A 22,534-nucleotide genomic window follows, 5' to 3' on the forward strand; every position below is an offset into this window, starting at 1 on the left:
CTGCTGCGCCATCCCTGGGCCCCGACCCCGGTGTTGATGTACGCTACGCCACTCCTGGGCTGCGGCCCCGCCGCTCCTCTACTCTGACACTGCTGCTCCTGGGCCCCGAGCTCACGCCCTCTCCTCTGCTGTTAGTATAACCATGTTTATTACAGTACCATAGTGAACCAAATACTTGAGTTCTGGTCAACTTGGAATGAGTCACTTGCTTGGATCTGCCAACAATTTTGGTGTTAACTTGACTGGCTTTTTGAGATCTCATTGATGGTCTTAATGAACAAGCAGCTGTGAAACAGTGTAGTCAGAAAAAGTATGTTTCAAAAAATTGAACAGGCTGTTCAGCTTCATTGATCGGAATATCTGTTCGTGCTCAAGAATATCTGTTCTGTACTGATAATGCTATTTTGCCTGAACTCTTGAGGGTACACCTTTACCACCTTGTACCACCTTTTAATAGGGTGGAAATTGCATTTTCTTCTCACCATCAAGAACAGTCCAACATCATTTATGGGATCATTTGAAAAGAAATTTAAAAAGTAATACCTGTTTTATCTTCCTTGCAAGCAGTGTCTTTAATAGTGACAGCAAATTCTCAAAACCTAACAATTTCCGGAATGTAATCGCGTTAACACTGGAAACCTCAATTTTTGTTGTTTGTTCATGGGCTGTCAGCGTCACTGGCAAGGCCAGCAATTTATTACCCATCCATAATTGCCCTTGAGAAGGTGGTGGTGAGCCACCTTCTTGAACCGCTGCAGTCCATGTGGTGAAGGTACTCCCACAGTGCTGATGTGGAGGGAGTTCCAGGATTTGGGCCCAGAGATGATGAAGGAACAGCGTTATGCTTCCAAGTCAGAATGGTATGTAACATGGAGGGCCTGCTGCCCTTGTCCTTCTAGGTGGTAGAGGTCCCGGGTTTGGCAGATGCTGCCAAAGAAGCCTTGGTGAGTTGCTGCAGTACATCTTGTAGATGGTGTACACTGCAGCCACGAAGCACTGATGGTAGAGGGAGTGAATGTTCAAGCTGGTGATGGGGTGCCAATCAAGCGGGCTGCTTTGTCCTGGATGGTGTCGAGCATCTTGAGTGTTGTTGGAGCTATACTCATCCAGGCAAGTGGAGAGTAAATGGTGACCCCCAGGATGTTGATTTTGGGAGATTTAGCGATGGTAATGCTGTTGAATGTCAAGGGACAGTGGTTAGACTCTCAGTTGTTGGAGATAGTCATTGCCTGGCACTTGTGTGGTGTGACTGTTACTTGCCACTTATTAGCCCAAGCCTGAATGTCATCCAGGTCTTGCTACATGTGGACATGGACTGCTTCATCATCTGAGGAGTTGCGAATGGTACTGAACACCGTGCAGTCATCAGCAAGCATCCCTACTTCTGATGGGGGTGGTGGGGAGTGCGAGGGGGGTAAGGTCATTGATGAAGCAGCTGAAGATGGTTGGGCCTAGGACACTGCCCTGAGGAACTCCTGCAGCGATGTCCTGGGGCTGTGATGATTGACCTCCAACCAACACAACCATCTTCCTTTGTGCTAGGTATGACTTAACCCATAGAGAGTGTTCTCTTTCCCCCCACCCCCCCAATTCCCATGACTTCAGTTTTACTAGGGCTCCTTGATGCCACATTTGGTCAAATGCTGCATTGATGTCAATGGCAATCAATCTGGCCTCACTTCTGGAATTCAGCTCTTTTGTCCATGTTTGGACCAAGGCTGTAATGAGGTCTGGAGCTGAGTAGTCCTGGTGGAACCCAAACTGGGCATCGGTGACCAGGTTATTGGTGAGTAAGTGCCACTTGATAGCAGTGTAGAAGACACCTTCCATCCACTTTGCTGATGATTGAGAGTAGACTGATGGGGCGGTAATTGGCCAGATTAAATTTGTCCTGCTTTTTGTGGACAGGACATACCTGGGCAGTTTTCCACATTGTCGGATAGATGCCAGTGTTGTAGCTGTATTGGAACAGCTTGGCTGGAGGCGCAGCTAGTTCTGGAGCACAAGTCTTCAGCACGACAGCCGGGATATTGTGGAGGCCCATAGCCTTTGTTGTATCCAGTGCGCTCAGCTGTTTCTTGATATCATGTGGAGTGAATCAAATTGACTGAAGACTGGCTTCTGTAATGGTGGTGACCTCAGGAAGAGGCCGCTATGAATCATCTACTCGACACTTCTGGCTGAAGATGGTTGCAAATGCTTCAACTTTGTCTTTTGCACTTACGTGCTGGGCTCCACCATCATTGAGGGTGGGAATATTCATGGATTCTCCTCGTCCCATTAGTTGTTTAATGGTCCACCATCTTTCACGACTGGATGTGGCAGGCCTACAGAGCTTTGTTCTGATCCGTTGATTGTGGGGTCGCGTTGCTCTGTCTGCAGCATGCTGCTTCTGCTGTTTAGCATGCATGTAGTCCTGTGTTACAGCTTCTGCAGGTTGGCACCTCATATTTAGCTATGCCCCTGGTGCTGCTCCTGGTATGCTCCCCTGCACTCATTGAACCAGGGTTGGTTCCCTGGCTTGATGGTAATGGTAGAGTGAGGGATATGCCAGGCCATGAGGTTACAGATTCTGGTGAAATAAAATTCTGCTGCTGCTGGTGGCCCACAGCGCCTCATGGATGGCCAGTTTTGAGCTACTAGATCTGTTCTGAATCTATCCCCTTTAGCACGGTGGTAGTGAAACACAACACAATGGAAGGTGTCCTCAGTGTCAAGACAGGACTTCGACTCCACAAGGACTGTGCGGTGGTTACTGCTACCAATGCTGTCATGGGCAGATGCATCTACGACAGGTAGATTGGCGAAGACGAGGTCATGTAGGTTTTTCCCTAGTTTTGGTTCTCCACCTGCCACAGGCCCAGTCTGGCAGCTATGTCCTTCAAGACTTGGCCAGCTCAGTCAGTTGTGGTGCTAATGAGCCACTTTCGGTGTTGGACAGTGAGGTCCCCCACCCAAAGTACATTTTGTGAGCTTGCTACCCTCCGTGCTTCTTCAACATGGAGGTGTACTGATTCATAAGAACATAAGAAATAGGGGTAGGCCATTAGGCCCCTTTAGCCTGCTCCACCATTTAATAAGATCATGGCTGATCTGATCATGGACTCAGCTCCACTTACCTGCCTGCTCCCCATAACCCTTTATTCCCTTATCGCTCTGTCTATCTCCACCTTAAATATATTCAATATCCTGGCTTCCACAGCTCTCTGAGGCAGCGAATTCCACAGATTTACAATCCTCTGACAAGAAATTCTTCCTCATCTCAGTTTTAAATGGCCGACCACTTATTCTGAGACTATGTCCCCTAGTATTAGTTTCCCTTATGAGTGAAAATATCCTCTCTGCACCCACCTTATCGAGCCCCCTCATCTTATATGTTTCTATAGGATCACCTCTCATTCTTCTGAACTCCAATGAGTATAGGCTCAACCGATCTTCATAAGTCAACCCCCTCATCTCCGGATTCAACCTAATGAACGTTCTCTGAACAGCCTCCAATGCAAGTATATCCTTCTTTAAATACGGAGACCAAAACTGTACGCAGTACTCTAGATGCGGCCTCTCTAATACCCTGTACAGTTGTAGCAGGACTTCTCTGCTTTTATACTCTATCCCCATTCCATTTGCCTTCCTGATTACTTGCTGAACCTGCATACTATCTTTTTGTGTTTCATGCTCAAGGACCCCCAGGTTCCTCTGTACTACAGCACTTTCCAATTTTTTTCCATTTAAATTCTAATTTTCTTTTCTATTATTTCTGCCAAAGTGGATAACCTCACATTTTCCCACATTATACTCCATCTGCCAAATGTTTGCCCACTCACTTAGCCTGTCTATATCCCTTTGCAGATTTTTTGTGTCCTCACAATTTACTTTCCCACTATCTAGTTAGCCAATTCTCTTTCCATGCTAATATATTACCTCCAACCCTGTGAACTTTTATCTTGTGCAGCAACTTTTTATGTGGCACCTTATCGAATGCCTTCTGGAAATCCAAATATGCCACATGAACTGGTTCCCCCTTATCCACCCTGCTCATTACATCCTCAAAGAACTCCAGCAAATTTGTCAAATGGTTTCCCTTTCATAAAACCATGCTGACTCTGCTTGATTGAATTATGCTTTTCCAAATGTCTTGCTACTGCTTCTTTAATAATAGACTCCAGCATTTTCCCAAGGACAGATGTTCGGCCAACTGGTCTATAGTTTCATGCTTTCTGTCTGCCTCCTTTTTTAAAAAGGGGTGTTAGTTTTGCGGTTTTCCAGTCTGCTGGGGACCTCCCCAGATTCCAGGAAATTTTGGTAGATGACAACCAATGCATCCACTATCTCTGCAGCCACTTTTATGACCCCATGATGTAAGCCATCAGGTCCATGGGACTTGTCTGCCTTTATTTTGCCGAGTACTACTACTTTAGTGATCGTGATTGTAGTAGGTTCCTCCCTTGTTATAGCCCCTTGATTATCCACTATTGGGATGTTTTTAGTGTCTTCTACCGTGAAGACTGATACAAAATATTTGTTCAACGTCTCTGCCATTTCCCTGTTCCCCATTATTAATTCCCTAGTCTCATTCTCCAGGGGACCAACATTTACTTTAGCCACGCCTTTCCTTTTTATGTACCTGTAGGAACTCTTACTATCTGTTTTTATATTTCGTACTAGTTTACTTTCATCATCTATCTTCCCTCTCTTTATCATTTTTTTTAGTCGTTCTTTTCTGGCTTTTAAAAGTTTCCCAATCCTCTGGCCTCCCACTATCTCGACCACATTGTATGCCCTTGTTTTCAACTTGATACCATCCCTTAATTAACCACGGATGGTTATCCCTTCTCTTACTTTCTCATTGGGATATATTTTCATCAGCTATGGGGTAATCAACAGGAGGCTTCCTTGCCCATGCTTGATCTGAAGCCATGAGACTTCATGGGGTTCGGGGTCACTGTTGAGGACTTCCAGGGCCCCTCCCTTCCTCCCGTATACTACTGTGCTGCCACCTCTGGTGGGTCTGTCCTGCCTTCGGCCAGGATATACCCAGGGATGGTGATAGAGGAGTCTGGGATATTGCCTGAAAGGTATGATTCTGTGAGAATGACGGTCAGACTGCTGTTTGACTAGTCTGTGGGACAATTCTCCCAACTTTGGCACAAGTCTCCAGATATTAGTGAGGAGGACTTTGCAGGTAGACTGGGCTGGGTGTGCCGTTGTTGTGTCCATAGTTGGTGCCGAGGTTGATGCTGGCTGGTCCCTCCGGTTTTATTCTTTTTCGTAGCGGTTTGTTACAAGTGAATGGCTTGCTAGGCCATTTCAGAGGGCAGTTAAGAATCAATCTCATTGCTGTGGGTCTGGACTCACATATAGGCCAGAACAGATAAGAACGGCGGATTTCCTTCCCCGAAGGACATTATTGAACCAGGTGGGTTTTTACGACAATCCAACAGATTCATGCTACTAGCTTTTTATTCCAGATTACTTAATTAACTGAATTTAAATTCCCCAGCTGCTGTAAGGGGTGGTCCCGGGAGTCAGGTTCACCTCTGACCTACTTGAGCGGTTCGAATTGCTCCCACTCCCTTGGGTTCTAGACTCTGGATTTATTTGGGGGGTGTGATAAAGTGCAAAGGACAACTGGTTTAATGCAAAAGAACTTGGATTTTATTACAGACAAGAAAGTACACTGTCAAACTTATTATCACTGTAATAAAGAACAATACAGTACACATTCAAAGGGGGTTACAGAAAAAATTACACCTCCCACCTCCCAATACCTAATCCTAGCTCGGTTAGACTCCAGGGCAGGCAAGGACTATGCTTACCAATCCTTTCTGGTCAGTTAGCGGTAGTTTGCAATTTCGGGGTTCGTTGAATTCTGTAGGTTCTGCTTTCCCTACCCCGAAAGTCGGAGGAGACTTCTTACTGCGCAATCTTCAGTTGTGTTGAGTACGCTGATGCGGTAAGGCGCATTTTGGATTTGTGGGGTAAGTACCCGTTTTCCTGCGTTAGAAGTAGGTTTTTACAGTTTTTAGGTAATGTTTTACCTGTTGGTAGTTCAGGAACAGCTTGTAGAGTGGAAACTTTCGATTCTTCGGTTTCTTTCTGTTGGAATTTTGTTTTGAGCTTGGTCGATCGCGTTGGTTTTGGTGGTACCACATTGGCTGTGGTCGGTTGCTGCTGCGATGGTGATGTTCTTCCTTCCTTTTGGACTTCAGGACTTCGAGACTGGAGAAGTTGGTTTTCAACTGTCACAGTCCCCTCCCCCTTCTTGATGGCATAGTCGCAGTATGGCACACCCTTTGTTAAAACGGGGGGCCAGTTATACAGTTTAAGTTGTCCTAATCTTCACGCCAAATCAGTCCAGAATTCTTTGTTTAAATTTGGCGGGCTTGACATTTCTTTGTAATATTTTGGCGGGCTCGTTAAAAGTTAATATGTCTTGGGTGGGTTGCTCTTCTAAATCTGTTTCCTGATAGAAATATTAGCTTGGTAATCACAATGTCCTTTTGTGCTTGGTTTTTGCATACAGGCTGTAGTGGGCCCTTTGTTCTTATTCATGCTGAAGATAGCTTTTCTCGGTTCAGTTTGATGGCTGGCCACCTGAGTTATTGTTGTAATGTTAATGTCTCTTGTAGAGAAGGATTTTCGAATATCCATTTCTCCAAACAATTTACTTTAATCCCAACACCCAGACAGTTCCAATAATCAAGTTGGCTCCTTTAGTTCCTTCGGCCCACCCACAGACTTGAATTTGTCTTGTAAAAGTCCAAAATTCAATTAAAGTTCGTAGTTTCTTCCATAAGCACTTTAGGATTTCAAACCTTCCGGTAGATAGTCCCAAATTAAATTTCCTTTCCAATGAACCCAAACACTGGGGGGGGGGGTTCCCGTGAATTTTGATCTTTCACTGCCGTGGTGGGATTTGAACTCGCGTTTCTGGATTATTAGTTCAGGCCCCTGGATTACTAGTCCAGCTACATAACCACTATGTTACCGTTCCCAGTAATTATACAAATCTACACTGGTGTACATATGCTAATGAAATTGAGCTTTTTCTTAACTGAGACTCAAAACATGGATAATGGATCCTTGATTTTGCAAGTTCAGCATAATGTATATGTCCACATTGGGTTATCTGGAATACAGATGTTATCTAAAATAATACAAAGCCCATTTTAACATTTTATTAATATTAGGAATATATAACAAACTCTGATGACTAATCTTATTTTGCATATGCTAATCACTAACATTTGAGAAACTCGGGGGTGGGGGGAGCGGGGGGAAACCTAGTGAAGTACCGTAGTTTCTCTCATCAAAAATTCTTCGGCCTTAAATATAAACTGTGATAGGACTTCATAATTCACTAATATTGACGATATCAATAATAGTAGATTGGAGAAAGTATGTAGCTAGTCTCTTGGATGCTCTGCGCAAATGCAAATGTACAGATGTGGGGTTGGAGTAGTACAACTGGCAACGGTTTCCGGTGTGAAGCAAGCAGTGTGATCCAAACACAAACACAACTGAAGATGTTAGTGAGAGTCCTAAGCCAAGCTAACCCACAGGTGCAAAAGGTCCAAGGTCCAAGGTCCATCTAGTTTGTCTTCTGCCATCTTGGTAGTCACATGATACAACGATGGTGGATTTGTTAACTAATCACGGCAATCAATCTCTATCAATTAGTCTACAACAGACCCAGACATGAGGCAAGGAAAACCCCCAGTGGTGAATGCTTTGGGAACTATAGGTCCAAAGTTCCATGTCATATTTCCACAGATTAGATTTGAATTTACCCTACAAGTGCAGGCTGTGTCCTCAGGTTCGACTTTTCTGGACAAGGTGAAACAGCTTATCGTGGTTCACATTATTGAGTCCCTTTCAAATCCTAAAAATGGCAATCATTTCATTTTTCAACCTTAACTTTTCCAGTGAGAACGTGCTCAATTTACATAATCCAATATCCAAAGCCATTCGATAAGGTGCCACACAAGAGGTTATCATACAAAATGAGGGTTCATGGGATTGGGGGTAATATATTAGCATGGATTGAGGATTGGTTAATGGACAGAAAGAGAATAGGAATAATTGGGTCATTTTTGGGTTGAGAGAACCATATATGATACCTATATATCCAAATTTGCTGATGATACAAAGCTAGGTGGGAATGTAAGTTGTGAGGAGGATGCAAAGAGGCATTAAGGGGATATAGACAGGCTAAGTGAGTGGGCAAGAGCAAGGCAAATGGAATATAATGTGGAGAAATGTGAAGTTATCCAATTTGATTGGGAAAATAAAAAAAGTAGAATATTTTTTAAATGGTGGGAAATGTTCAGCGGGATCTAGGTATTATTGTACACGAATCACTGGAAGTTAGCATGCAGGTACAGCAAGCAATTAAGAAAGCAAATGATATGTTGGCCCTTATTGCAAGAAGATTTGAGTACAAGAGTTAAAGATGTCTTCCTGCAATTATAGTGGACCCTGGTGTGTACAGTTTTGGTGTCCTTACCTAAGGAAGGATATACTTGCCATAGAGGGAGTGCAACAAAGGTGCACTTGACCAGGGATGGGGGGGGGGGATTGAGGAGAGATTGAATAGACTCGGCCTGCATTCTCTAGAGTTTAGAGGAATGGGAGATGATCTACTGCGATCCACAAACTGGTGTTAACATCGCCATCATTTTTCTGCACCGCTACTGATTCTCCTTCCTGCAGCATATCCTTGATCTTTCTACACTTCAAATAGCTTCTGGACTTCATTCGCCTCACCTGCTACGGTCACCGGTTTGTCGATGCTCCGTGCTGGCCCATCCTGTTCATGTCAGCTTTGTCCTTCCCTGGGACCTCTGACTTTGACCCTGGTCTCCCTACTATTATATCCCATTAACTACTACATTTAAACAGGTCTGTATAACCTGAGCTTTCCCCCTGTCCATTCATGTGCGCACTTTGGCTGCAGCTCCAGACCCAAGCCATTCAATACGTTTCCACTTTTCACTCTCTTTCCTTTCCTCTTTATCCCTCCCTGCTCTGGTGTCATGTTTTTTGAACATTTTGCTAAATATTTTCAGATAACAGCAGTAGAGTCAGCTTCATTGGTTACCGAAGTCTTTTAGTTAAACTGTTACGCTCGTTGTAAATATTGCTTCATATATAGGAAAAGAGTGAATCCAAGGCAGTAATTTAATTTATTGATGCAGATGATGTCCCAAGCCACGAGACCAAAGCTCAAGTGGTTTAAAACATTATGTATGAGCTGTCAGTTGAAGCGCTGAATTTGAGATGTATAGATTAATAGCTTTGTATGTTTTGGGTTTAACTTTGTGCTAGCATTGACTGGACAGTGTGCTTCGTTAATGTGTAATTACTTTTATAACCAAAGGCTTAATAATTATGAAGCTATCAATGCAAAACAATTTGCAGTTGATTATATAGGACATCATTTCTCAATATTGTGGAAATATAGAAACACTAATATGATGGCATTTTTGAATCCTAAAGGTTTTAAAGACTTACTCTGAGGCAGATGTATGCAGTTACAATAAGTTGAATTTGACACTTAAATTATTTAACTATTCTTTCCCTCCGACTGTTATTTAACAGCTGATCCCAAAGCCTAGCGAGCAGCCCAGGCAGCATGAAAGTCACCCTGAAGAAACAGAAGAGGAGCTCCGAGAACATCAGGCCATGCCAGAAGAACTGTACTCAGACAGAGGCACCAATCAGAATGAGTCTACAGCTATGAACAAGGTGATACAGGTCAAGCAAGAACCGATCGAAAGTGATGAAGAAGAGGAAGATCAGAGAGAGCAACAGGAGCTGGAGCAACGAAAGAGGCAGGCAGAGCAACAGCAGGAGCTACTCTTCAGACAGGTATTTTATGTTTTAGAGTACATAAATATTTGTACTGCATTAGCGACTTTGTACATGTTCAGCTGAGCATAAGGGAGCCAAACTTGGTGCACTCACCGACTGCCACCGAGTTTTCTGGGCAGTCTTCCCTCCGAGCGAATTAGAACACAAGAACATAAGAAATAGCAGCAGGAGTAGGCAATACGGCCCCTCGAGCCTGCTCCGCCATTTAATACGATCATGGCTGATCTGATCATGGGACTCTGGTCCACTTCCCTGCCCGCTCCCCATAATCCCTTAATCCCTCATCGGTTAAGAAACTGTCCATTTCTGTCTTAAATTTATTCAATGTCTCGGCTTCCACAGATCTCTGAGACAGCAAATTCCACAGATTTACAACCCTCTGAGAGAAGAAATTCCTCCTTATCTCTGTTTAAAATGGGCGGCCCCTTATTCCAAGATTATGCCACCTAGTTCTAGTCTCCCCTATCAATAGAAACATTCTCTCTGCATCCACCTTGTCAAGTCCCCTCATAATCTTATACGTTTCGACAAGATCACCTCCCATTCATCTGAATTCCAATGAGTAGAGGCCTAACCTCCTCAACCTTTCCTCATAAGTCAACCCTCATCTCTGGAATCAACCTAGTGAACCTTCTCTGAACTGCCTCCAAAGAAAGTATATCCTTTTGTAAATATGGAAACCAAAACTGTACACAGTATTCCAGGTGTGGCCTCACCAATACCCTGTATAGCTGTAGGAAGATTTCCCTGCTTTTATACTCCATCCCTTTTGCAATAAAGGCCAAGATTTCATTGGCCTTCCTGATCACTTGCTGTACCTGCATACTAACCTTTTGTGTTTCATGCACAATTACCCCCAGGTCCTGATGTACTGCAGCACTTTGCAATTTTTCTCCATTTAAATAATAACTTGCTCTTTGATTTTTTTTCTGCCAAAGTGCATGACCTCAAACTTTCCAACACCACGGCAAACGAGCCAAAGGTGGGCAGAGGAAACGTTTCAAGGACACCCTCAAACCCTCCCTGATAAAGTGCAACATCACCACCGACACCTGGGAATCCCTGGCCAAAGACCGCCCTAAGTGGAGGAAGTGCATCCTGGAGGGTGCTGAGCACCTCAAGTTGCATTGCCAAGCGCAGACAGCAGAAAGGGCGTGCGGCAAACCAGTCCCACACACCCTTTCCCTCAATGACTGTCTGTCCCACCTGTGACAGGGACTGTGGTTCTCATGTTGGACTGTTCAGTCACCTAAGAACTCATTTTTAGAGTGGAAGCAAGTCTTCCTCGATATCGAGGGACTGCCTATGATGATGAGCACTGATTCCTGTGGCACCCCACTAGTTACTGATTGCCAACCCGAGAATGAACCATTTATCCTGATTCTCTGTTTTCTGTTAGCCAATCCTCTATCCATGCTATAATATATTACTCCCAGCCCCATGAACTTTTATCTTGTGCAGTAACCTTTTATGTGGCACCTTGTCAAATGCCTCCTGGAAGTCCAAATACACCACATCCACTGGTTCCCCTTTATCCACCCTGTTCGTTACATCCTCAAAGAATTCCAGCAAATTTGTCAAACATGACTTCCCCTTCATAAATCCATGCTGACTCTGCCTGACCAAATTATGCTTTTCCAAATGTCCTGCTACTGCTTCTGTAATAATGGACTCCAACATTTGGCATTGACAGAAAAAAATCAAAGAGCAAGTTATTATTTAAATGGAGAAAGATTGCAAAGTGCTGCAATACAGCTGGACCTGGGTGTACTTGTGCATGAAACACAACAGGATAGTATGCAGGTACAGCAAGTGATCAGGAAGGCCAATGGAATCTTGGCCTTTATTGCAAAAAGGATGGAGTATAAAAGCAGGGAAGTCTTCCCACAGCTATACAGGGTATTGGTGAGGCCTCACCTGGAATACTGCGTGCAGTTTTGGTTTCCATATTTACGAAAGGGTATACTTTCTTTGGAGGCAGTTCAGAGAAGTTTTCTAGATTGATTCCGGAGATGAGGGGGTTGACTTATGAGGAAAGGTTGAGTAGGTTGTGCCTCTACTCATTGGAATTCAGAAGAATGAGAGGTGATCTTATCGAAACGTGTAAGATTATGAGGGGGCTTGACAAGGTGGATGCAGAGAAGATGTTTCCACTGATGGGGGAGACTAGAACTAGAGGGCATGATCTTAGAATAAGGGGCCGCCCATTTAAAACTGAGATGAGGAGAAACTTCTTCTCTGAGGGTTGTAAATCTATGGATTTCTCTGCCCCCGACAGCTGTGGAAGCTGGGACATTGAATAAAGTTAAGACAGAAATAGACAGTTTCTTAAACGATAAGGGGTTATGGGGAGCGGGCAGGGAAGTGGACCTGAGTCCATGATCAGATCAGCCATGATCTTATTGAATGGTGGAGCAGGCTCGAGGGACCGTAGGGCCTACTCCTGTTCCTATTTCTTATGTTCTTATTTTCCCAACCACAGATGTTAGGCTAACTGGTCTGTAGTTTCCTGCTTTTTGTCTGCCTCCTTTTTTTAAATAGAGGCGTTACATTTGCAGTTTTCCAATTTGCTAGGATCTCCCCAGAATCCAGGAAATTTTGGTAAGTTAGGATTTTGGAGGAGGCCTCCCGTTGGCGGGGAGACCACTGGGAACCGCCCGCTGGTGCACAACACGCGCAAGTGTCCTCCTGCCCATCAAGCTGACAATTTGGTCTGGGTGAGTCCGCTGCCGCGTGGAGGCAGGTCCAACCCCAACGGTAAGTAAGAAGACCTGCAAAAAAAGTTAGTAAACTTTTCTTTTTTTTTTCCAGGGCTTCAGGTGGTTGGGGTCCACTGAAGGTTTTGCAGTGTTCCTTTTTATTTTTTGAAAATTTAAATTTTTATGTTTCCCCCCTTCCCTGGGCCCGACTCCATCCTCGGCGGTACTTTGCCGAGGATTGCATTTAGCACTGATATTGGGAGATTCAAGGAGTAAGTCGTTTTTTGCCGCCAGGCGGTCTTTCCCAAACTTTTCCACGAATCTCCTGCCCAAAGTACCGTCAGGTACTTCAGCGGTCCTTTGGGTGACACTTGGCTTCCGCCAAGTTTGGGGCCAAGGAGTTGTATGGAGATGAAGGATGATGGTGCATAAGTAGGTAACTAGATTTCGCGCCTCAAACTAGCCTTTGCTACTTTGCTTAAAATTAAACCCATTACAGCATTTTCAGCTGATCAGAATATTTCAGATTGTTGTGTTTTTGTTTACCTGAAAATGATTGCCCCGGATTTTGTGGTCAGCAGCGAACAAACGGTGCTCACCGTTCATTATACTTTCTATAGGCTTTTTGCACTGCGACTTGTGGTAATTAGAGTCAAAACAGCACGGCGTCCTTTCAGGGGATCTGGGACCTCTGAATACGGCAAGCTTAACCAGTCAGATTGAAGAATCCTTACTGATCTATGCAGAGTCTAAACCAGGAAGTGTAAGGTAGAATATTTAATTCAATGTAAAATCATGTAAAGAAAGTGAAATATAGAGGTGGGATTAAAAGAGAGCGATACGAGACAAAGAAAAAGTGAAAAAAAATTATTTACATGTTTTAAAATCTCCAACAATAATTAAAATCTGAAAGAATGAGACTCCACGCTTTTAAAAGTTAATTTTCAGTTTCTGAGAGATTGTTTGGCTGTAATTAAGACTTACCACTCTTAAAAATTCACTTACACCTGAGTGGACAAGACTTAACTTTTTCTGGCATGTTTAGTGAGTATCTAGTGGGTAAGTCCGCAACTTCATACCCTTCATGTGTTGAATGCCGAGTGTCTCTCGGAGGAGAGACTGTTTCTGGAGGAGCAACACAACTCTGACAGCAATGTCCCGATTTCAGCGTTGAACTGCGCATATGCGGATGGCAGAAGTTGCTCCAGAACTAGCCATGCCTCTAGCCAAACTGTTCCAGTACAGCTACAACACTGGCATCTACCCGACAATGTGGAAAACTGCCCAGGTATGTCCTGTCCATAAAAAGCAGGACAAATCTAATCCGGCCAGTTACTGCCCCATCTGTCTACGCTCAATCATCATCATATCATATATCATCATCATATCATAGGCAGTCCCTCGGAATCGAAGAAGACTTGCTTCCACTCTTAAAATGAATTCTTCGGTGGTTGAACAGTCAAATACAAAAACCACAGTCTCTGTCACAGGTTGAGGGAAAGGGTGGGTGGGTCTGGTTTGCTACACAGTCTTTCTGCTGCCTGTGCTTGATTTCTGCATGCTCTCGGCGATGAGACGCGAGGTGCTCAGCGCCCTCCTGGATGTACTTCCTCCACTTAGGGTGGTCTTTGGCCAGGGACTCCCAGGTGTCAGTGGGGATGTTGCACTTTATCAGGGAGGCTTTGAGGGTGTCCTTGTAACGTTTCCTCTGCCCACCTTTGTTCGTTTGCTGTGAAGGAGTTCTGAGTAGAGCGCTTGCTTTGCAAGTCTTTTATGCGAACAATGTGACCTGCTCAGCGGAGCTGATCAAGTGTGGTCAGTGCTTCAATGCTGGGGATGTTGGCCTGGTCGAGGACGCTAATGTTGGTGAATCTGTCCTCCCAGGGGATTTGTAGGATCTTGCGGAGACATCGTTGTTGGTATTTCTCCAGCAACTTGAGCTGTCTACTGTACATGGTCCATGTCTCTGAGCCATACAGGAGGGCAGGTATCACTACAGCCCTGTAGACCGTGAGCTTGGTGGCAGTTTTGAGGGCCTGCTCTTCAAACACTTTTCCTCAGGTGCCCGAAGACTACACTGGAGGTGGTGTTGAATCTCGTCTCAATCATTGACGGCTGAATCATCAGTAAAGTGATGGAAGGTTTCATCGACTGTGCCAACAAGTGGCATTTACTCACCAATAATCTGCTCACCCAGTTTGGTTCCGCTAGGACCATTCGGCTCCAGACCTCACTACAGCCTTGGTCCAAACATGGACAAAGAGCTAAATTCCAGAGAGGAGGCAAGAGTGATTGATTGCCCTTGGCACCAAGGCAGCTTTTGACCCAGTGTGGCATCAATGAGCCCTAGTAAAATTGGAGTCAGGGGAAACTCTCCAGTCGCTAGAGTCGTATCTAGCAGAAAGGAGAATGACCAACAACCACAACCAATCATCTCAGCCCAGGACATCGCAGCAGGAGTTCCCCAGGGCAGTGTCCTAGGCCCAACCATCTTCAGCTGTTTCATCAATGACCTTCCCTCCAGCATAAGGTCAGAAGTGGGGCTATTCACTGATGATTGCAGAGTGTTCAGTTCTATTTGCACCTGCATAGGCAATGAAGTAGTCCATGCCCGCATGCAGAAATGGACTGAGAAGTGGCAAGTAACATTCGAGCCACACAAGTACCAGGCAATGACTATCTCCAACAAGCGAGAGTCGCCCCTTGACATTCAACAGCATTACCATCGCCGAATCCCCCACCATCAACATCCTGGGGGCCACTATTGACAAGAAACTTAACTGGACCAGCCACATATATTATCATCATTATAGGCAGTCCCTCGAAATCAAGGAAGACTTGCTTCCACTCTAAAAGTGAGTTCTCAGGTGACTGTACAGTCCAATACGGGAATTACAGTCTCTGTCACAGGTGGGACAGACAGTCATTGAAGGAAAGGGTGGGTGGAGAGTCTGGTTTGCCGCACGCTTCTTCCGCTGACTGCGCTTGTTTTCTGCATGCTCTTGGCGATGAGACTCGGTGCTCAGCACCTTCCCAGATGCTCTTCCTCCACTTAGGGCGGTCTTTGTCAGGGATTCCCAGGTATCGGTGGGGATGGTGCACTTTATCAAGGATGCTTTGAGGGTGTCCTTGAAATGTTTCCTCTGTCCACCTGGGAATTGCTTGCCATGTAGGAGTTCCGAGTAGAGCGCTTGCTTTGGGCGCCTTGTGTCGGGCATGCGGACAATGTGGCCCGCCCAACGGAGCTGGTCGAGTGTGGTCAGTGCTTCGATGCTGTGGATGTTGGCCACATATATACTGTGGCAACAAGAGCGGGTCAGAGGCTGGGTATTCTGCAGCAAGTGTCTCACCTCCTGACTCCTCAAAGCCTTTCCACCATCTACAAGGCACAAGTCAGGAGTGCGATGGAATACTTCCAACTTGCCTGGATGAGTTCAGCTCTAACGACAGTCAAGAAGCTCGACATCATCCAGGACAAAGCAGCCGATTTGATTGGCACCTCAGCACCATCTTAAACATTCACTCCCTCCATCACTGACGTACCGTGGCTGCAGTGTGTACCATCTACAAGATGCACTACAGGAACTCGCCAAGGGTCCTTTGGCAGCACCTCCAAAACTTGCAACCTCTACCACCTAGAAGGACAAGGGTAGCAAGCGCGTGGGAACATCATCATCTGCAATTTCCTCTCCAGGTCACACACCATCCTGACTTGGAAATATATTGCCATTCCTTTATCGTCACTGGGTCGAAATCCTGGCACTCCCTCCCGAGCAGCACTGTGGATGCACCTTCACCACAAGGACTGCAGCGGTTCAAGAAGGCGGCTCATCACCATCTTCTTGAGGGCAATTAGAGATGGACAATAAATGCTGGCCTTGCCAGCGACGCCCTCATCCCATGAACAAATAAATTTTAAAGAGTTGCGATCAGATTTACTCCATAATAACGGTATGTGCTCTGATCTTTGTCTTCCGTCTGTAGGCCAGATACGGGCAAGCAGCTGACCAGCGGGCTGTTAAATTTGCCAGGCCTCCGACTTGCGTTTCCGGTCTGCTTTCGCCGGTTTCCCGCTGGGCGTTAAAATCGGCCCTCCGGTTTTATTTTAACTGGTGATTCATTTTTTTAATATAACCATATAAATGCAAAATACAAATGTCATATTTAATGACTGACTTATTTGATTTCTTTTTCTGCTGCCTGGTTTATTTTTCTAATTGTAAATCTCACGAATGTTACTTTCTTCCTGAGTGCACCCAGCCATGTAATATATTTTGCACTTGTATTCAGAGAACAAATAGGCATTCTGGGCTATGAATTGTATGTGGTCTGTGTCAAAGATAAACACACCTTGGCTTCACATGGATGCATTTTAAAATGGTTGTGTTGCATAGAAATTTAAGACATTGATTTGTGCTGCTTTTTGCATAATTGCTTGAGGCTTCACATGAGATGATTACTCTCTGCTCATTAGCAACTCCGAGCTCTAGAGCTGACTTATATTCAACTTCTACTGTAATCTATCCTTTTGTGCATAACCATGTTGTTAAATATTTTAAGAAACCTGATGATAACTTGGGATTTTAAAATAGTGCCATTTGCAAAGATAAGTATGTATGAGGCAGGTTATTTGACCCTTCTAGTATACCCTTCCAGAAAGGTCTACCGTCCCCCTTGTAAAGTATCTAACTACTTCTGAATAACCCAGAGTTTTTGCCTTCAGTGTCTCCCCATTCCAGGTGGTATTCAATCTTTGTGTGATACTGCACCAACATTCTGGTCCTGAATGTGTAGTGTGCTGACGTGGATTGAGAACTGGTTGGCAGACAGGAAGCAAAGAGTAGGAGTAAATGGGTACTTTTCAGAATGGCAGGCAGTGACCAGTGGGGTACCGCAAGGTTCTGTGCTGGGGCCCCAACTGTTTACATTGTACATTAATGATTTAGACGAGGGGATTAAATGTAGTATCTCCAAATTTGCGGATGACACTAAGTTGGGTGGCAGTGTGAGCTGCGAGGAGGATGCGATGAGGCTGCAGAGTGACTTGGATAGGTTAGGTGAGTGGGCAAATGCATGGCAGATGAAGTATAATGTGGATAAATGTGAGGTTATCCACTTCGGTAGTAAAAACAAAGAGACAAACTATTATCTGAATGGTGACAGATTAGGAAAAGGGGAGGTGCAACGAGACCTGGGTGTCATGGTACATCAATCATTGAAGATTGGCATGCAGGTACAGCAGGTGGTTAAGAAAGCAAATGGCATGTTGGCCTTCATAACGAGGGGATTTGAGTACAGGGGCAGGGAGGTGTTACTCCAGTTGTACAGGGCCTTGGTGAGGCCACATCTGGAGTATTGTGTACAGTTTTGGTCTCCTAACTTGAGGAAGGACATTCTTGCTATTGAGGGAGTGCAGCGAAGGTTCACCAGACTGATTCCCGGGATGGTGGGACTGACATATCAAGAAAGACTGGATCAACTGGGCTTGTATTCACTGGAGTTCAGAAGAATGAGAGAGGATCTCATAGAAACGTTTAAAATTCTGATGGGTTTCGACAGGTTAGATGCAGGAAGAATGTTCCCAATGTTGGGGAAGTCCAGAACCAGGGGTCACAGTCTGAGGATAAGGGGGAAGCCTTTGAGGAGCGAGATGAGGAGCAACTTCGTCACCCAGAGAGTGGTGAACCTGTGGAATTCTCTACCACAGAAAGTTGTTGAGGCCAGTTCACTAAATATATTCAAAAAGGAGTTAGATGTAGTCCTTACTACTAGGGGGATCAAGAGGTATGGCGAGAAAGCAGGAATGGGGTACTGAAGCTGCATGTTCAGCCATGAACTCATTGAATGGCGGTGCAGGCTCGAAGGGCCGAATGGCCAACTCCTGCACCTATTTTCTATGTTTCTATGTTGGAGCTAATGTATGGTATCACTAAATAGTGAGTCAAGTGATAGTGTGTGGAGTTTCCCCATGTTGAGTTCCTGATCTCTCCTTTGCTGCCATTGGAAATCACCAAGTGAAGGCTGAGCAGTTCCCCATGGCTGTGTCTAACCATCTCCCACTTCCATGGTTTCAGAGCTCGAATTCCGAGAAGCAGGGTCAACTATGACAAGACCAAGAAAAGGCAGTAAATAGAAATCCTTAAAATCGGGTCTTAATTAATAAGGCCAATCTTTTATTATTTTATGATTTCCTTCTGTTGTATTGTATTCCAGATATGTACAGATAATTTAGATTGGGATTGGGAGAGAAACCTTCACATAGTAGTCAATCCTGACATTATGCATTAATAAGCAGATACTGTCCCTCAAGAATTATTGCCCTACTACATGCAAGCAATTCTAAAATTGAATTGGAGAAGTTATTTTTCTGTGAATCGGGTGATGAGGAAGAAATGGATATGACATAATTGATGGGGAAAGGTTTAATCATTTTTTTTTTTTTAAATGCATTTCCTTCCTGGCATGTCGATCCCAAGTTTTCTCATCCTGCTGGGCTGCTCCAGTGATACTGGCAATGTGCAGTGTCCCAGAATGGCTTGATGGGAAATGGTGAGGGCTGATCTGGAGCCAGGGGATGGCGATGAACCATGTTACTGATTGGGATGTAGAAGGGAGCAATACTTGATTAAAGGATTTGTCATGCTAGGAGAACATTTCTAAAATATTAATTTTAAAAAAGGCTTTCCTTCACTTTTAAGCTGACTGGGAGATCTAAGCTCAAGGGCTGGATTTTCCACTCCTTTGCAGCTCTGGTAGCATCTCAGAGGAGCGGTAAAAAGTGTTTTTAAGTGTAACGGCGGATGTTCAGCTTTTACCGCCCAGTCGGCAAATTCGGCTCGGGGTTTGTGGCAATGCAAAAACTTACTGCCCCCTGCCCTCTAGTTTCACTGAGACCATGACTTCAGTCATCGTGCAATGCTCCGCCAAAGTCCCGGATGCAAAATTAGGCCCTAACTTCCCATTATAAGCCCACCGCAGGAAATGCCTGAAAACCAAGGCGTTCCTACGGTCCAGTAGATGGTATTTGCGGCCTATGTAATTTGAGGGAGGAGGCTCCTAAATCACAGGCCACATTGACTGCAACGTTTGCACACATCACGCTGCATGAAGCTCTGTCTTGAAAGTGGTACATTTATCTGCCATTACAGTGTCCTTGCATCTTCACTGAAAGAATTTAATGGGAGCATGACTCGTTCGCCAGCGTTTCATCCTCTATGCTATTGGTAGGCGGTGTCAGGATACAACAAGGGCTCTTGGCCATGTCGGGCCACAGATAAGATAGGGCCGAAGACGTCTGGGGAGGAGGGCATACCCCACCATGGGTTTACAGGCACACCAACGCTCATACCTCCAGCTCTATGAAGAGCAGTGTGTGAGAAGGCTGTGCTTCCAAAAGGAAATGCTGACAGAGATATGCCATCTCCTACAGGCAGATCGATGCCTGGACCACTCTGGAGAGGCAGCCTTCCATACTCCCCTGAACAGATTTCCAAATTCATTGTGGTGTGCTGCATGTTGCATCATGGGCCAGGCATTGTCGGTGGGGATTGGAGGCACACCTCAGGAGGAGGAGAACGACGCTGAAGAGAACCTTGCGAGAGCACCATTGGATAGCCACTCTATCCACGGGGGAGGCATCGGGAAATGCTGTCGGAGTCTCATGTCACCAGCTCATAATGGACCGGCTCTCCTAAATGGAGGAAACTGAGGGATGGAGCTAATACTAGACATGCTATGTGCCCCCATAAAGGCACGTCTCCAGTGAACGTTGGAATGATATACACGACACCAATGGCAAAGGATGAATCATAACTTTTACTGCAACAAAGTAACAAAAACTTCTCCCATGAAAAGAAAACCATACAATATACATCGTTATGTTGCAGGACACTGAACAGCAATGAAGTTCCTTAAATGAACAAAATTATTTACAAGGGAAATGAACAAAACCAAGGGCATCTGCACAACCTTGCCCTGCACATTATCCTGCACTTTTCCACCCTACCCTTTACTCCCTCCCACATCTGCAGCTCGTCCTCAATGAGGCCTCAATGCCTATGACAAGGCTGCTTGAAGGCTCATGTGTAAGGGGGGGGTGGCGGGGTAGATGGCCTAGGAGGACGCCTTGGATCATCTCTGCGCCCGGGAAAATTGAAACGCATTTGCACATGCACGAAATGTTGAACTTTTTTAACGCCCAATTTTTGGCTGGGGCGCAAAAACTTCCTTGTGTAATGCCTGATTTTGCGCCCCCGATCATAGAACCTCATTTTTTGCCGAATTTTGCTGATGTGGGCGTAAACTTTTTCCAGCCTGTATCAGGACTGCCCCGCCACCATTACCGGCCCGTAATCACAAAAGCCGAAAATCCAGCCCTTGATCTTTGATATTATTCTTCAGGCTTTCCTGAGGGGCAGGTTTAGCCTGGCAGACTGTAGGACAAGGTGGTCCATGTATGCCTCATATTGTATCCATCAAAGTGTGATAATACTGACACTATTTGTAAGGCTGTGCATGTGCTGCCCTACCTTCATGAGGCAGGATAATGAAGGGTAAGAGAGATTGTTTGTAAGATTCCATAGCGTGGTTTTCATAGAATATGCTTCTAAATTACTGTTATCTTTTAAGCTTCTATTTTACTGCAGGCTAACCCAATGGGAAATAATTTGTATCTATTTATAAAAATGAAAGTGCTGTTGGTGTATTTGGAAGTGATTAGCGCTAGGGAATGCAGTAGAATGAAAACTGTTGTTTTCTGATGCAATAAGTACTAAAATATTCCTTTTGTGACAGAGAAATTATATACAAGATAATATCTGACCTTTGTTTCAGCTAATATATTTGGCAGTACTTTTGGAATTGAAGAATATAATCCTCATCATTGTGTATTTGAAAGCAGCAGTGTAACTTTCACTAGCTGCACACTTTTTAGCCTTGTCTTAGCTAAATTTACATCGATAAATTAATGCAATACTTTAAACATTGTAAGAGTTTTGATATGTACAAGCATTCATAGGCGCTAGGTTTTGAACCATTTTATATCAACCTTAATTGTAAGTGAATTATATATACTAAAGTGTGTTCAGTTATTTATTGCAATTGCAATCTCTCTACAGCGTATTGTTCCCTATTTGTAATCTAGTTCCGATAATAGGGTGTTTAAATTGGCTGTTAATGCTATTCTCCAACTAAAGATGCTGTTTTCAAATTTTAAAAGTAGCAATATAGAATCTGCAGTTAGATTTTGTTCAATGGAACGTGGATGGATAGTTGTTCATTAGAATCAGAATTTTTTTTTTCTATAATTCCCAATAGGAGTACATGTCCGCTGTCGGTAACAAAGTTCAAAAGGAGATGGAGGAAGAAGGAGAGGGTGAAAAATCCTCTATCAAATAATCTTAAAGGATGCTCTAGTCCTGGATTTTCTAACCCATATAAACAGGATTTGCCAGTCTTTACAATTTTGGCAAGTTCCCCTCCCCCCCTCCTAACCCTCCACAAATATATTTACTTACTTTCCTCTTTTGTTGTTTGATAACACATGCCCATGACAGATGAGGAAAAGAAGGCTATCCATGACTAGATGCATACCCCAATAAAGGTCAGTTAATACTTTCCCATGGTATTCCATATAAATATTGCATCTGCAATAGGTACCTGTCACTTCATATTAAAAAGCACACACAATGGGCCCAAATTTGCTCAGGAGTTGCTCCGTTTTTTTTTTGAGCAACTTGATTTTTCTGGAGTATCTTAAAACTCCCCATTCTGCACATTTAATTTGCGCCAGTGTAAGTAAGTTAGTTAGGATTTTTTTTAAGTTTAGTTTTTTTTTCCAAAGCGGGGCATTACAGCCACCTATGCCTGTTTTGGCCATTTAAGCCAGTTTGGACAGCTGATAGTTGCTCCAAACTAACTTAGGCCAGCGTTTGTGGCCGCACAGAAAACCCTCGCGAAGAGTT

At 44.4% G+C, this 22,534-nt stretch overlaps 1 protein-coding gene across 1 annotated transcript in view; it reads left to right on the forward strand.

The window, feature by feature from the left end:
* The window catches only part of hdac4 (histone deacetylase 4), a 625,953-nt gene that overhangs the window by 437,920 nt on the left and 165,499 nt on the right, over positions 1–22,534 (forward strand). Inside the window, exon 10 of the mRNA XM_070873855.1 lies at positions 9,601–9,870. Within this exon, the coding sequence (XP_070729956.1) occupies positions 9,601–9,870 (270 nt within the window). The remainder of the gene's footprint in view (positions 1–9,600; positions 9,871–22,534) is intronic.

Source organism: Pristiophorus japonicus, chromosome 3 (assembly GCF_044704955.1).
Source record: "Pristiophorus japonicus isolate sPriJap1 chromosome 3, sPriJap1.hap1, whole genome shotgun sequence".
In the NCBI taxonomy this organism is placed as follows: Eukaryota; Metazoa; Chordata; class Chondrichthyes; family Pristiophoridae; genus Pristiophorus; species Pristiophorus japonicus.